Genomic DNA, 15,647 nt, shown 5'->3' with positions numbered 1-15,647 from the left:
AGGTTAGGACAGCGCTACTCAACCATTAACATTACATTATGTAGGTTAGGTTAGGGCAGCGCTACTCAACCATTAACATTACATTATGTAGGTTAGGTTAGGGCAGCGCTACTCAACCATTAACATTACATTATGTAGGTTAGGTTAGGGCAGCGCTACTCAACCATTAACATTACATTATGTAGGTTAGGTTAGGGCAGCGCTACTCAACCATTAACATTACATTATGTAGGTTAGGTTAGGGCAGCGCTACTCAACCATTAACATTACATTATGTAGGTTAGGTTAGGGCAGCGCTACTCAACCATTAACATTACATTATGTAGGTTAGGTTAGGGCAGCGCTACTCAACCATTAACATTACATTATGTAGGTTAGGTTAGGACAGCGCTACTCAACCAGTGACATTACATTATGTAGGTTAGGTTAGGGCAGCGCTACTCAACCATTAACATTACATTATGTAGGTTAGGTTAGGACAGCGCTACTCAACCATTAACATTACATTATGTAGGTTAGGTTAGGGCAGCGCTACTCAACCATTAACATTACATTATGTAGGTTAGGTTAGGGCAGCGCTACTCAACCATTAACATTACATTATGTAGGTTAGGTTAGGGCAGCGCTACTCAACCATTAACATTACATTATGTAGGTTAGGTTAGGGCAGCACTACTCAACCATTAACATTACATTATGTAGGTTAGGTTAGGGCAGCACTACTCAACCATTAACATTACATTATGTAGGTTAGGTTAGGGCAGCGCTACTCAACCATTAACATTACATTATGTAGGTTAGGTTAGGACAGCACTACTCAACCATTAACATTACATTTTGTAGGTTAGGTTAGGGCAGCACTACTCAACCATTAACATTACATTATGTAGGTTAGGTTAGGGCAGCACTACTCAACCATTAACATTACATTATGTAGGTTAGGTTAGGGCAGCGCTACTCAACCATTAACATTACATTATGTAGGTTAGGTTAGGGCAGCGCTACTCAACCATTAACATTACATTATGTAGGTTAGGTTAGGGCAGCGCTACTCAACCATTAACATTACATTATGTACGTTAGGTTAGGGCAGCGCTACTCAACCATTGACATTACATTATGTAGGTTAGGTTAGGGCAGCGCTACTCAACCATTGACATTACATTATGTAGGTTAGGTTAGGGCAGCGCTACTCAACCATTAACATTACATTATGTAGGTTAGGTTAGGGCAGCACTACTCAACCATTAACATTACATTATGTAGGTTAGGTTAGGGCAGCACTACTCAACCATTAACATTACATTATGTAGGTTAGGTTAGGACAGCGCTACTCAACCATTGACATTACATTATGTAGGTTAGGTTAGGGCAGCGCTACTCATTAACATTACATTATGGACAGGGCACAGTCGGTATATTGTCGCCTCACAGCTAGAAGGTTCTGGGTTCGATTCCCGCTGGGGACGCTGTGGGTGCTGGGGGCGTGTTTTCTCACAAAAAACATGCAGTAATCCTGGTCTCTAAACTACCTCCCCCTGGCCAGCTGGGGCGCCTGATGGAGGGGAAAGGAACTGGTCGGAATAACGTGTTCCTTCCACGTGCTACGTCCGACCAGGGAAACTCCCCCCTGTCAGGTGGAAAGAAGCAGCTTGGACTCCTCATACATAGAAGGAAGCATGAGGTCAGTCCGCTGCCCCCCAGGTTGGCAGAGGAAGTGTAGCGCCCAGGATTACATTAGATAATTGAAATGGGTTACAAAATCGTGGGATAAAAATTATATTAAAAAACATTATGTAGTTCAGAGAAACAAATAGTTGAATGTGAGTTTTCGCATTTTCCCATTCAAGTGAATGGGGAAAGTTAATTCACAAATGAATTAATATCAATTTAACTATACAACGGATGTCTTAGCAAAATGATAGTACACCATTCCAGATGAAGCTGGTCAATTCGAGATATGGCGTGCGACAAAAACTGTGGGAAGAGTAGCAAATCTAAATAAGGTTTATACAGAAAGATAAATAAATAAATAAAAGGTAAGGGGAACAACAGTATGGTTGCCCAGCAGTAATATATATATATAAACGTGAGACTCTTATCGTGCGATAAAAATAATATCGGCCATAATCTATTCTCAAAGTTGGTCATGGGAGCTGGGTCTCACTTTGCACAGAGCCTCTGGGCAGAGAATTGACTTTTACCAAGGTCTAGCAGGCTTTGTTTCGTGAGTAGTTACGTTGTTTTGTTTATTTGCTGGGAATTGTAAACACTCGCACAGGAGTGAGAAAATCGCTAGAGGGCTGCGGAAGGGACTTCCACAGGGCGTCAGAGAGAGACTTGCTGTAAGCACTGGACCAGGGCTACAAGGCCAGGTGCATGATGGTACTACCATTATGGGATAATGGGAGGGCCGCAAAGCGCCAGAACCTCTAGTGAGAAAAAAGTTTAAAAAAAGAGAGGAAGGAGCGCATCTGTTTGGCTGAAGTAAACTCAAGTTTCTGTATGAGAGAAATTGGACATGTGTCTTCTCTCCTCTCTTTCACTGGACTGTCAATCTGCACTCTTATTGGCTGCATGCCTCTGTTCCTTCCTGAAGTCCATCTGTGTAGATGATGGCTGCTGAGTCTCTCTCTCTTTCTCCCCCTCCCCCCTTTCACACAGTTTGTGTGTGTGTGTGTGTGTGTGTGTGTGTGTGTGTGTGTGTGTGTGTGTGTGTGTGTGTGTGTGTGTGTGTGTGTGTGTGTGTGTGTGTGTGTGTGTGTGTGTGTGTGTGTGTGTGTGTGTGTGTGTGTGTGTGTGTGTGTGTGTGTGTGTGTGTGTGTGTGTGTGTGTGTGTGTGTGTGTGTGTGTGCACATTTTGTGTGTAATCCTTCTGTTTTCAGCTGCTCTTTCTGTGGCAGTGTTTCACAGCAGTGAAAGTTGCTCTACTCACTCTGTGTCTAAGCTCTGGTTCTTATCGTTCATGTAGCCCATCTGATTGTTCGGGGGAAGAAGCTATTTCCAGTGGCTTTGAGACTGAGAAACGTTTTCCATGCGGGAGCATGGGATGGCTTGGGTCCTTCATAGTTCCACGAGCTTTGCCGACACAACGGTCATCATACAGGGCTTCAATGGGGGAGATCACATCTGCTGATGCATTCGGCTGTGCGCACAACCTTCTGCATTGTTTCGCGGTTGAGGTCAGTGCAGCTGCCATAGCAGGCCGTGAAGCAGCCAGTCAGGATGCTCTCTGTGGTGACTCGATCTGTAGAAAGCTTTTAAGACTTTGGGGCCTATGCCAGCTTTCTTGAGTCCTCAGGGAGTAGAGGCGTGGTTGTGCTTTCTTCACCACCCGCTTTGTCTGTACTGCCCAGGTGAGATCCTCAGTGATGTTCACCCCAAGGAATTTGAACTCTCTTATCTGACCCTTTCCACTGCAGCATCCCCAATCTGGATGGGAGAGTGGTCTCTGGGAGGTCTCCTGTAGTCAGCTCTTTTGTTCAGCTCTTTTGTTTTGTCGATGTTGAGTCAGGCTGTTCTCCTGGCACTATTGCCAGGTTCTCCACTTCTCTCCTGTAGGCTGATTCATCATCGTCTGTGATCAGCCTATGACTGTGGTGTCGTCTGCAAACTTGATCACTTAAGATGAACGCAGTCATGGGTGTACAGGAAGTAGAGAAGGGGGCTCAGAACGCAGCCCTGAGGGGCTCCTGTGCTGAGGGTCAGAGGGACAGTGTGTGTGCGTGCAAAGCGGGTGCAAAGCGGGTCGTGCAAACGTGCGTGTTGCGCAAGAAGGGTCACACTATTGATGCTAATCGCCTTATGTTTACTAATGCACCATCCCTTGAGAACGACGCAAGCCTCTCTCTCTCAACGATCTGATGTGTGAGAGACAGAGAGGCAGAGGACAGTGCTTTGCTTGCTCCGTGGACCACTCAAAATGCATGTATCAAAAATAGGCTATGATCTATCTTCGAACGGTTAAGGACTAGTATAACGGCATGAAAAATAGACTGCGCAACACTGACATTATACACAACTTCTGCCAAGCAAATATTTCACCATCTGATTGCTGCCCATGCAACCTGAGAGAGGGTGAACTACTGTAATCAATTGAATTAAACAGTGTTTCTGTCTGTCTTAATCACAGCTGTCCCGATAAGACACAGTCACAGTTGTCTCATAGTCATCTGTGTGGGTGATCGGCAGAACGCCACTGGCCTTTTTTCCGCTCAAGCAAATTATATTGCACACAACAGAGAAATGAAAACAACAACATATAAGAATACACTGGAAATGTTGTTCTACCTCCAGAATTCACCGTTGCACAAAAAATACCCATAGCATGCATTTCTCTCTCTCTCTCTCTCTCTCTCTGCACACCAACGCTGTGAAAGAACCCAGCTAAATTTTAATGCATATAAAACGTGGCTAAAATAAAGGCTGTAACAATTTTTTATTTTAGATGAAAATACTGCTATGTTATTACATTTGTATTTAATATTTCAAGGAGAGTAGCTCCAACTATAATAACACCCTGTCTCTTTCTTTACTCCAATTCCAGCTATGAATATAAAACTGGCTCAGCTAGATTTCCCTGCATTTAATAAATCTAATATAAGGAAATTGGAAATTGGGGTAGTTTTACATTTTTCTAATATTTATTTTTTCCTGCGGGTGTCTGGTGGCTCAGTAACTCGGTGCACCCATCATGCTAATGAGTACGAGGACCAAAGTTTGAATCCGACTCCTGTCTGGTCTCATGTCTCTTCTCTCTCTCTCTCTCTCTCTTGGTTTTCATAACGGTATTACAAGAGGGGCCCTCAATGATACTCAGATTTGAATGATAACATTGATATAATTTTTTTTTTACCAATAAACAGGAACTTAAACTATACCGTTATTTGTTCCATTGATCCAAGCTGAAACCTAATCGATAGATAATTAGTCTTGTGTAGCCAGACAACTATTCCACAATCTCTGGATGATATATTGTGTGTGTGTGTGTGTGTGTGTGTGTGTGTGTGTGTGTGTGTGTGTGTGTGTGTGTGTGTGTGTGTGTGTGTGTGTGTGTGTGTGTGTGTGTGTGTGTGTGTGTGTGTGTGTGTGTGTGTGTGTGTGTGTGTGTGTGTGTGTGTGTGTGTGTGTGTGAGACAGTGCACTCTGTGTAATCTGTGAGAGGGTAAACGGACAGCAACACGTTCTAAAGAAATGTAAGCAGCGCCAAGTCCATATCCATAAGTTCTGGGACATAACATTGTACTAAATACTGTTAAACATGACGGCCTCCTCCTAGCGGTTGTGTGCTAAGCTAAATTATCATCCATGCATCACAACCACGGAACCACAACACCGCTTTGACCAGGGTTGCTTATTCAGACCAAAAGGCTGAACCGCATACACACACAAGTTACATACACATACAAGTTAAACACGAAAGGGCATCAAGTACAGTATGAGTGACAACTATATACAGTAGGACACATTTTACATGATTAGACCTGTACGTGCCCGTTGGCCACCGGCCGACTTGAGAAGAATGCAACAATGGAACCTAATAATACCCGTTGTCAACTTGTCATAGCACCCGTTTTAACTATCCGTCTGTGTCCCTTTTGTGCCCATACTGTATATGGAGATCTCTGTATCTGTTTGTCTGCCTGTGCCTGAAGAGTGCAAACTGACTGTGAAATTGGCTGAGGCAGAGACTGGAAATTGCACAGGTGAGGGGACTTGGGCTCATTAGGTCCACTAGCAGTCGCAGAGCCTGACCAGACCCGCAGTCCCTGTGGGGGTGTGGAACGTGCATGTGTCAAATTTGCAGAAATTGTGTGAGTCAACACACAGCTTGAAAGACCATCATTAACATAATCATGCTTTGAAAATGGACCACCCACCCACCTGACCATGCACTTAACGCTGCAGCCTGCCATTTTAAGTGGTCAGATGGGTGGGCAGCGAACACTTTTGAGGTTGGGAACCACTGCTCTACACTGTATCCTATCTGAAACACTGAAACACACCCTAAGCCACATTTATTCTGTCCTTCGGGTTCTTCTCAAAGGAGTTATTCCTTCTGCCTTCAGTCTGTATAGTTGCATCAGTATTATGATACTCAGATACAGCCTGTGGTTGCTTAAGGGAGGGAATTAACTTCTCCGTTGCAAAGTGTGCATACACTGTACCATAGGGGCCAGGGTATGTGATGCTACGATGGGTTTGAGAATTCTCTCAGAGTACAAAGACATCAATGGTGGGTGTTGTGCTCTGCTGAATGCTAATGCTATTGTTTCTGTGTCGGGCAGAAACCTGCAATCTACATATTTCAACTTTACACCTACTGTACTTAGCTCAATACCAGCTTGGTGACTTGGTTAGAGTGTTTTATGAATATTGAACCAATGAAAAGTATTAACAAGAGCTTGGGACTAAATAATAACTACATTGGATTGCATTGGAACAGAATTTCAGTTTTCTGTAAACATTAATACAAGGTTTTCTCTATCTCCTGATTGATTCCAACTTACTGTACCTGCAGGCCAGGTTGTAGTGCTGCATTTTATTCTGCAGTTATTACTCTGAAACACAGTGCATCTGTGCTTGAATGAATAATAGTTGGACACTCACATACACACATCGTCTTTGCGGGTGTAGAAGATGAATTAACATGCACTGGCTCATCGCCGCAGTTCCAGCTAGGAAATGCAAAATGGGACGTTGCTTTTTACGAGAGCGTCTCTGTACACACTGCACAGCTAGAATGGCATGACTGCAATAATACTTAACATAAGGCTGTATTTTCGTCTACCGAAAATCTCAACCCATCTTTTCGGTGGTTGCTCGGAGAATGGTTCCATTAACTTCACCTCCCCAGTAGCTTCAACTTGGCGTAAACAAGGCTAAGAGTCAACCAGGACAAAGTGGTTTGACCTTCCTGACCAATATTGTCATTTTAGAACCCCAAAAGCTTTAAAGAGAAAGTACCATACATACATAAAAAGGTGCTTTCAAATGAAAACAAGTTGACGTTTTCCTGGTGTAAGAAGAAAGTTCATGGGGTCAACAACATTGGTAGGGTTCACAGCAATCCAATCGAGCCAGTCGATTGTGAGGTATATTGTTTGGGAACTGGTGGATGAACAGACCAAACATCGCCATCACCATCTTTATAGAGCGAAAACATAATGGTGCATTGCTGCCCGGCAATTTATTCCTTTGTAATATTGCTTTGGTCTGACGAGGCTATTCTTTTTTAGAAGGCCCAGGTCCTTCTTTGTGTGCAATATAGAATGTTGCAGATATTCTCAGTCTGTAGTGTCCCTTTTTCCCTGCTGGGACCACAACCATCATTGTTTTTGCAGTGGTGTAAAGTAACTACAGTATGTACATTTGCTTAAGTACAATTTTGAGGTATTTGTACTTTAGTAGAGTATTTACAATTTCCAATACCTTTACTTCTACTCCACTACATCTCAGATCCAAATATTGTACTTTTTGCTCCTATAAGATTTTGATTATTATAACAAAACATGCATTAACCACTTCAGCCCTATATGCATTTTGGCAATTTGAAAATAGCCAATCTACAAGTGAGCTACTATTACATTTCAATGGGAGTCACATGGTTTTGGCTACTATTACATTTCAATGGGAGTCACATGGTTTTGACGAGACAGCCTTGCTTGATGGGTGGAGGGGGCAGAACAGAGACACGCTCTGTCGCTGTTTCGACAGTTCTGGATATGGGCGACAGCAATGTAAATGAACATAAATTAACTCCCTGCTCTCTCTCTCTCTCTCTCTCTCTATCCCCCCCTCTACCAGGAGAGCGGCTCCATCTACCTGCAGTTCACATGCTCCACGGCGCTGCAGCTGGAGGTGATCTTCGAGGTGCTGGAGGAGTACGACTGGACGTCCTTCTCTGTGGTGACCACGCGCCACCACGGCTACGAGGACTTCCTGGCCATGGTGGAGGGCTTGACGGACGGCTCCTTCATCGGCTGGGAGAAGAAGAGCGTGGTGGTGCTCAACGTGTCCGACGACACCACCGGCACGCGCACCAAGCGCCTGCTCAAAGACAACGAGGCACAGGTAGGCCTTTTTTTTGCAACCTGATTTTATTTTAATGATGTTTGGGAGACAAGAAACACTTTCCTGGGGGGTTTTATGTGCGTAACAGTGTTTTTAGATATTTTAGTCTAGGGTCCATGATGTCATGGACACTGGGCTCACTTCCTTCCTGGACTAAGGTTCCCCTAATACTTTGGCGCACTGCTCCTCCTTGTGGATAGGGGGAGGGGCTGTTTTACTGAGACAACATGTAGTCCAGGAAATAAGTGAGCCCAGTGTCCATGACATCATGGACAGACACTTGGAAATACAAAAATATCTAAACACTTATTACCCACATAAAAATGCAGAAAAAGTGTTTCTTGTCTCTCAAACATCATTAATACGATTTGGTTGCAAAAGTGTCCCTTTAAATAAAACATTCATATGTCTTCACTGTTGCCGGGAGAAATCGCTTACCTCCATCTATTTGCTTTTTGTGTTGTTTTTCCCCCCCGTAAATGAACGCCCTACTTGATCATACTACAGTGTCACAAAAGCATCAAAAGTAGAAGATCCACATGCTCGAAACGTTGATCAAAAGAGACACGTGTGAATTTGAATCCTGAAAAGTAAAGTATGATTACAACCAATGTTGCCATCGCCACCGCTGTCTACCTATTGCCCACACTGGGCTTCTGTGTGTCTAAACAGAAGTACTAGAATTTGGCGCAAGTAGTATACGTTGAGCTTTACAGATCTGTTTACATTATCTGTGCATGAAAGTGTTGTGATAGGTCGAAAAAGATAATAATGATGGAAGTCCCGCCCTATAGACACACTTTGCATTAGGACCTTGTTGCCTCGCACAATTTCCAAATAATTGTGTCATACAGCCTGGAGCATGGAAACTCTTTATCAAGAGATAAAGTGAATGTTTCCTCCCCGCCTCCTCGTCCTAATATAAATCAAAAATAATAGCTGCTTTTCAGAAATTGACATTCTAAAATTAAACGTTTAAAATGTATTTTGGCAAACAGATCTGACAGCTTCCACTGTGTAGTTCCAGACTCTATATAGCATTGGGATATTGTGGAATAGTTGTCTGGCTATGCGAGACTGACCAAGCTTTTATCCTCAGACTTTCAGTCTGGTCTCCTAGCTATAGCTTAAAAAGCAGATTGAGAGAGAGAGAGAGAGAGCAGAATTGTGCAGGTTTATTATTCATACACTGTTCAACAGCTCAATTTGAATGAAAACATTTTTGCTTTAATAGCAAAACAAGGTGACCCTCATTTTACCTAAGATCATGCAATTTTATGGTGGGGTACGCAATAATGTTGGCTGAAGGCTCCCTCCACAGTTAAAACTTGAGGGCTAATACATATTAACCCATTCTGACCTGAGATCAGATTCATACGAGGTTTCCACTGGACACACACTGGTCTGATTAACCCATTCTGACCTGAGATCAGATTCTAAAAATGTCAGTCGTTCGTCGATTTTTTTCAAAAATAGCAGACCTACAAGCTCGTAGCGCGCCACTCGGTGGCGCGCTATGAGCTTGTAGATCTGCTATTTTTCAATAGCTAAAGCATAACATGATGCTGACACCAAAATGGGTTCCCGGTCAGAATGGGTTAATAAATCAGGGTCATGTACAGTATACACTCTCAGAGTTGAACTAGGCCTACCACTCAGCATTTTAATACATGTAATACATAATTTAAAAAAAGAATGTTCAGAAACGTAGTTACGGTAGTCATTTTGACAGTAGCTTATATATTTAATTATTTATTTTTGAAAGTAGTGTCTTGAAGAGTCTTGAATAAAGTGGATAGGGACATCTGTGCTGACCTCAACATTTCGCCCACTTTGCCTTCTCATGTAAAACCTTGTGTGAAGCCCTTTTCACTAACATTGTTGGCCTCGGAGTGCACTGCATAGTAATCCATTTGTCAAGGTTTTAATCCATATTTGCTGTCGGGCAGAAACCTGGTATCTCTTATTTCAAATGAAAATAACAGATCTACTTTAATATCAACTCTGTCAGGTAGAAACCTTTTATGTCCAACTGTTACTTTTCAGGATTCAAATAAAAAAATAGCTAAAGTAGCAGATCTACAAGCTCAAAAGGTTTTTGAGCTTGTGGATCTGCCATGTAAGATTTTTTTTTGAAAGTCAGTACAAAGGAAGTGAACAGCCAGACAGAAGGGACATCTGCTCAGGTCAACACAGTGTGTCACCTGTGTGTCCCTGTACTGGCACATCTGATAGGAGACACAATGAATCACAAGGCACTGTGGGATCTCTCCCTCTCTCTCAATTCAATTCAAAGGGGCTTTACAGGCGGGAGCAAACTCAAGTTCCCTCAGCCTTATGTTCCCTCAATCCTATGTTAGAGAAAACATACTTTTACAATGCAGAGACAACACAGAGACATTATTATATGATCTTACTCATTCCATTGTTCCCTCTCCTGTTCTCTCCCTTCGCACACTATGCGATCTTGTCTTTTCACACACCCTTCCGTTCCGCCCCTCGTTCTCGACCCGTCGCCTTTTGTGACCAAACAACCTTGTTGGAAATGGAAGCCTGCAAAAGCAGGCAGAACTAAAATGAGGCAGAGTTGAAGAACAGACCTTCAGGAAGAAGTGGCAAGGTGTTATACATGATGTAACATAAAGAAACTACTCTGAGAGACTGACATACTGCATGGCCTATGAAGTTGTCTGGAGAGGAATTATGTATGAAGGTACAAGAGCGTGAGTGAAAGAGACACCCTCTCTTTGTACATGAATTCAGTTCACTCTCAATCTCTCAAGACTGCAGGAGAAAACATATTGCAGGTTGCATGAACCGTAGTGCCTTCCTGCTTTATGGGGTCGCGACCCCATACACATTGTGACCTCGTACATCTGCTATATTTTAGAAATATGAATTTGAAAGTAAAAGTTCTGGGTTCCCAGAAGAACTCGGGGTGAGCAGGGCGGCAGGGCCCAAATTAAGTTCTGAGAACATACTGTTAATCTGAGACAGAGTGCCGAAGCATAATACTGTATGAAAACAAATACAGAACGTTTCACCGTACAATTTGCTTAGTTCTTGTAGTCAACAAGAGCCATTATTCTCATGAAGTGAGATCATGGCCGTGCGCTACCCATTGAGCAGCACTGTAGCACAATACGTGAAAACCCTAACCCTAACCCCAACTAACAGCTTTGGCTGCGATGGTACCGTTTTCTACCCATTCTACCCGTTCTCACCGTATACCTGAATTGTAAATATTGCAACTGTTAGGTTAGGTTTGAATATGAGATGCATTGCCCACCTTTTGATCCGGCTCCGGTTGGCTTGGTGTCAGATTTGCCAGTAATTTGTGTAATTATTTCAAACAATCAGCCAGTGATCTATGAATGAAATATAGTCGTTAACAGAAAGTAATTTTGGGTAAGGATTTGGCTCGGGATTTGTATTGCCAGTTATTACAGTGGCACGGGGCGCAGTTCGAAGACAGGGAAGAGACAAAGAAAAACAGTAGAAACTAAACACACACCAAAAAAACAACAAGCTACTGTGTATGCCTAGACTGCAGTTGTATGTGTGGTATTGCAAAGTGGCTAGAGGGAATACAGTTTGTAACCAGAGTGTTGGGAGTTGTTTTGAGTTCCTGTGGTGTTCAATCGTGAATAAATATACTGACTGTCAGCACTGCCTCGTGTCCTGCATTTTGGGTCCTACTGTATAAACCTTGTTGGTTTCTGACAACGGGGGCCAGTTTTGAATTGCCACCCATAAGTGCCCTTTGAGAGCGGTTTTGAAGGAGTCAAGGGATTTGCATGTCTTAATGACCGTTGGTAGGGTGTTCCACATTTTGGTGGCATAGGAGTGAAATTAATTTAGTCTCTTGTTTGTGCCAAATCTGGGTTGCACATGGTTGGGTGTTGTGGGTGTGGACTTCGTTGAAGATAGGTTGAAAAGTGGTGAAGTGGTCCTTTAACTGAACTGACATTTACTTGAATCGAACACAATGCTACAACACATGTCTATGAAATATATCGATGAAATCTATGAACAACACATTTTTATACAATATGGTCCCTGCTACATGTATAACTGCATTACTGCAGAGGTATTTGATTGAACAAGGAGGAGGGGGAACATACTGCAGAACAGTGCATATATACATTCATTGGCCACCCTGCGTTATTAACCCCCCCCCCCCCCCTTCTCTCTCTCTAGCTCCTCTCCTCTACTTACTGGTTTCTCTGGGTCTTTCTCACTATTACAATCTCTCTTTTTCCCTTAATGGCTCTCTCTGGGTTCTTCTTCACTCCTTTCAACATTTACGATTGGCACGTGCGTGTGTGTGTGTGCGTGCGTGCGTGTGCGTGTGTATTTGCGTGTATGTCTGCACCTACTCTTCAGGGGGTCAGAGTGTGTTTCATTAGAAAAGGGAAAGGCTTTAATGTATGAACAAGCGGAATGTGTTGCATAAGTCTTTTGTTGTGAATGCAGGCAGATGGGGAGGAAGAAGTATTCAGATATATTTTTTACGTACGTATAAGTAGCAATACCACAATATAAAAATACTGTACTCTGTTACAAGTACAGTAATAGGCCTAGCAGTTTTCACACTATTTGGTGCCAGGGAGTGGGACCCAAATTGGAAGAGTTGTGTTAAAACTAAATTATTCAACATTATGTCAGTGGATGAAATAATTTTGATGCTATTGAAGCTCCTTTCATAATGTTCCCAAATTGCACATTAGGACTCTGCAATACAAACATTTTCAGTCGTAAGATTTTATTTTGCTTTAATCCATTCTTCTCTTCTCTTCTCTTCTCTTCTCCACCATCCCCCCTTGTACTGTAGACTCCTCCCTCATGTGTCCTGCACTCTGTGTCCCTCAGGGGGACAGTCACAGGGAGACCCTCAGGCTGTGTGACAGGCAGATACATATTCAGCTGTCAGAGGAGATGCTGTCCCTTCACCCATAGTCTCTCCTCTGGGGGTTAACATGACAGGACATTTTCCATTTTCTTTGCTATCTCACTGCAATAGACGTCTACCTAGCTAGACCTGTAAGCCCCCCGTGTCCAGTGGGCTCTTTATTCTCAGCTGAATGTGCCAAGGCAGGCGCCCGAGTTGAGAACATTTTAGCTTTCAAGCCTCATGTGTGAGCGGCGCAAGGCAAATTCGCCAAGCTGCATGCTAGAGTTTCCAAAAACGTGGAGCTCTAATGACCATTTACATTATATTATACACTTCACTTCACTTCAGAGTTTTTCTGAAACAGTCTGTGCACATGACAGCAATTATTTTTTTTGGCATTTATACTAATCTTTCAATACTTATACTAATCTTTATTTAGGGGGTGGCAGTGGCTCAGGGGTAGAGTTTCCGGATGGTAACCGCAAGGTCGCCAGTTCGTGTCGAAGTGTCCTTGAGCAAGACAGTGAACCCCTAATTGCTCCTGATTTGCTGGTTGGTACCTTGCATGGTTTCCGCCGCCATCAGTGTATGAATGTTTGTGTGAATGTAATGCACAATCTATGTAAAGCGCCTTGGATAAAGGCGCTATATAAATGCACCATTTACCATTTTACCATTTACTAGTCGTCTTTCTCAAAAGAAAGTCAAGAGTCTCTACTCTCATCGGGGTGGAGGGGGGTTTGTGTCTGCCCAAAATGTAATTCCTGGAAACGCCACTACCCTGTAGTCTGTTTCTACTGCCAAGTGCCAAGTTGAGAGGAGCTGAGCCTGTTTGGTCCAAATCATTCTCTGCTTCATATTTCTCTGTTCCTCTTAAGATTATATCTTCTGCATGTCTGCTTAACTTTTGAGTAAAAGTGAGAGAGACAGGAAAAAAAGTCAGAGAGACGGGATGGCATGAAGCAAAGTGCCTCGGGATGGACATTGTAAGGGCTGTTTTCTGTGGTATTGGAAAGTGGACATATACTCTGCCAATTGATATTCTCTGCATGCCTCGGGTCAAAATAACAATTTGGTCTACTTTGGGTTTTTGTTTCATCTGCCCAATGTGCTAAATATAGAAGATCTTGACTGACTCAGTTTTAAATCAGAGCTGATGGGTGCCTGCCAGTTGGGTTTACTGAACAGACAGCAAACTATAAAATGCACAAAACAGACTTTCTCGCACATAACTCAAGCTCTGTCTGGTCGATTTACTTAATACATTGTCTCTGTTGGGTGGAAACCTAAATTACAAACCTAATAAAAACCAAATAAAAATCGTAACAGGCAACATGCCATGTTGCCGGTTACAAATCACCCGTGACTCACGACATGCGCTGCCAACACTCCCCACTGACAGGTAGTTACCCCCCCCTTTTGATTTACATCAAAAGGGCATGTGAGCTCAAACACACAATTCAACATTTTGGTTTTAAGATGTTGATATTCATTTTGTATTCATCCTTAGGATCCCAAATCACACCTTAGAAAGCATGACTGTCTATTTCAGTGTTTTTTGACTGGGGTTGTCATATTTTGACAGGAGGAATTGCCTGTCATAATTTGACCCCCCAGTATTAGGATGTATTAGGATGTTGATATTCATTCATCAGCCAACACTCCCCACTGACACCCCAGGTAGTACCATGACATGCGCTGCCAGTTACAACTTCTGTTCAGGCCAACGCTTGATTAACACTGCAGCCAGTGCCAGTGAGTGAGGGAAGATGAGCTCTCATAGACACTGCCATGAGGGGCCTGGCTTTCACGTTCCAGGCACTGCAGAGACATGCCGTCATCACACTGCGAGTGTGGAGTAGGAGTAATCTGGATAGAAACGGCAAAGTCACTGCTATGGGAATTGAAGCCACGTCAGGTTATTATTTTTAAGCATGTCTTCCTGCCTTGTCATAACTCGACTGTCTTACTTAACCATTATGGTTGAGCGGAGTCCCTCAGGGCTATATGCTAGTGTATTTTCTGTTTTCATGTTATCGTGTGTATCAGTGTGTGTTCATGAGGCACTGCAATGGATGTTGTCATGTTGACATAAACTTTAAATGTTGTCGCTATCGGGCAGAAACCTTATCTCCATCAGATGAAGAGGCGCTGCATGGGACCGTGAATATCGCAAACTGCAAACAGGTGCTCTTTGAAAGGGTTAACTTCTAAGTTAAATTCCTTTGTAGGCGTCACAGTGGAAAACTATACAGTATAAGGCAGAACTTCAAGAGTGAAGGACCAAGGCAGCTCTGTTCAGTTCAATAGAAAATATTTTATAATTATTTCATAAAAAAGCAAGGGTTAAAACAAACAAACACACATACAAAAACATATCTCTGCCTGCAGAGTGTTTTCTTAGTGCGTGGAGTGTTTTGGAGAGAGGATGTATGCTTCCTCTTAACGTCTGGCTTTTGATCTGTATATTTTTCACGGGTGACTCACAGCTTCTCGGGGTTCACACTAGGTTTTCTTAAGCGCTGTCGGGGTTCACGGGGTGATTGATGAGAGCTCTCTATGGCAGCAGCCAACTCGTGGCTGGGTGTCATGGCCGGCAGTATAACGACAGATGTGGGGGTTTTAGAATAAACATCTGCCACCGGCCACAGTATCAAAGTACCACTTTGACGTGGAATTC

General features: G+C 43.1%; 1 protein-coding gene across 1 annotated transcript in view; it reads left to right on the top strand.

Annotated features, from left to right (window-relative positions):
- Positions 1–15,647, top strand: part of grin2da (glutamate receptor, ionotropic, N-methyl D-aspartate 2D, a) — a gene marked incomplete at its 3' end in the record, with an annotated part of 168,608 nt that overhangs the window by 28,592 nt on the left and 124,369 nt on the right. Inside the window, exon 3 of the mRNA XM_080787099.1 lies at positions 7,807–8,073. Within this exon, the coding sequence (XP_080643225.1) occupies positions 7,807–8,073 (267 nt within the window). The remainder of the gene's footprint in view (positions 1–7,806; positions 8,074–15,647) is intronic.

The sequence above is a fragment of the Protomyctophum bolini genome, assembly GCF_963924005.1.
Source record: "Protomyctophum bolini genome assembly, chromosome: 17".
Lineage (NCBI taxonomy): Eukaryota > Metazoa > Chordata > Actinopteri > Myctophiformes > Myctophidae > Protomyctophum > Protomyctophum bolini.
The sequence above is the reverse complement of the archived record's forward strand: the minus strand, read 5'-3'. Positions and strand labels throughout refer to the sequence as shown.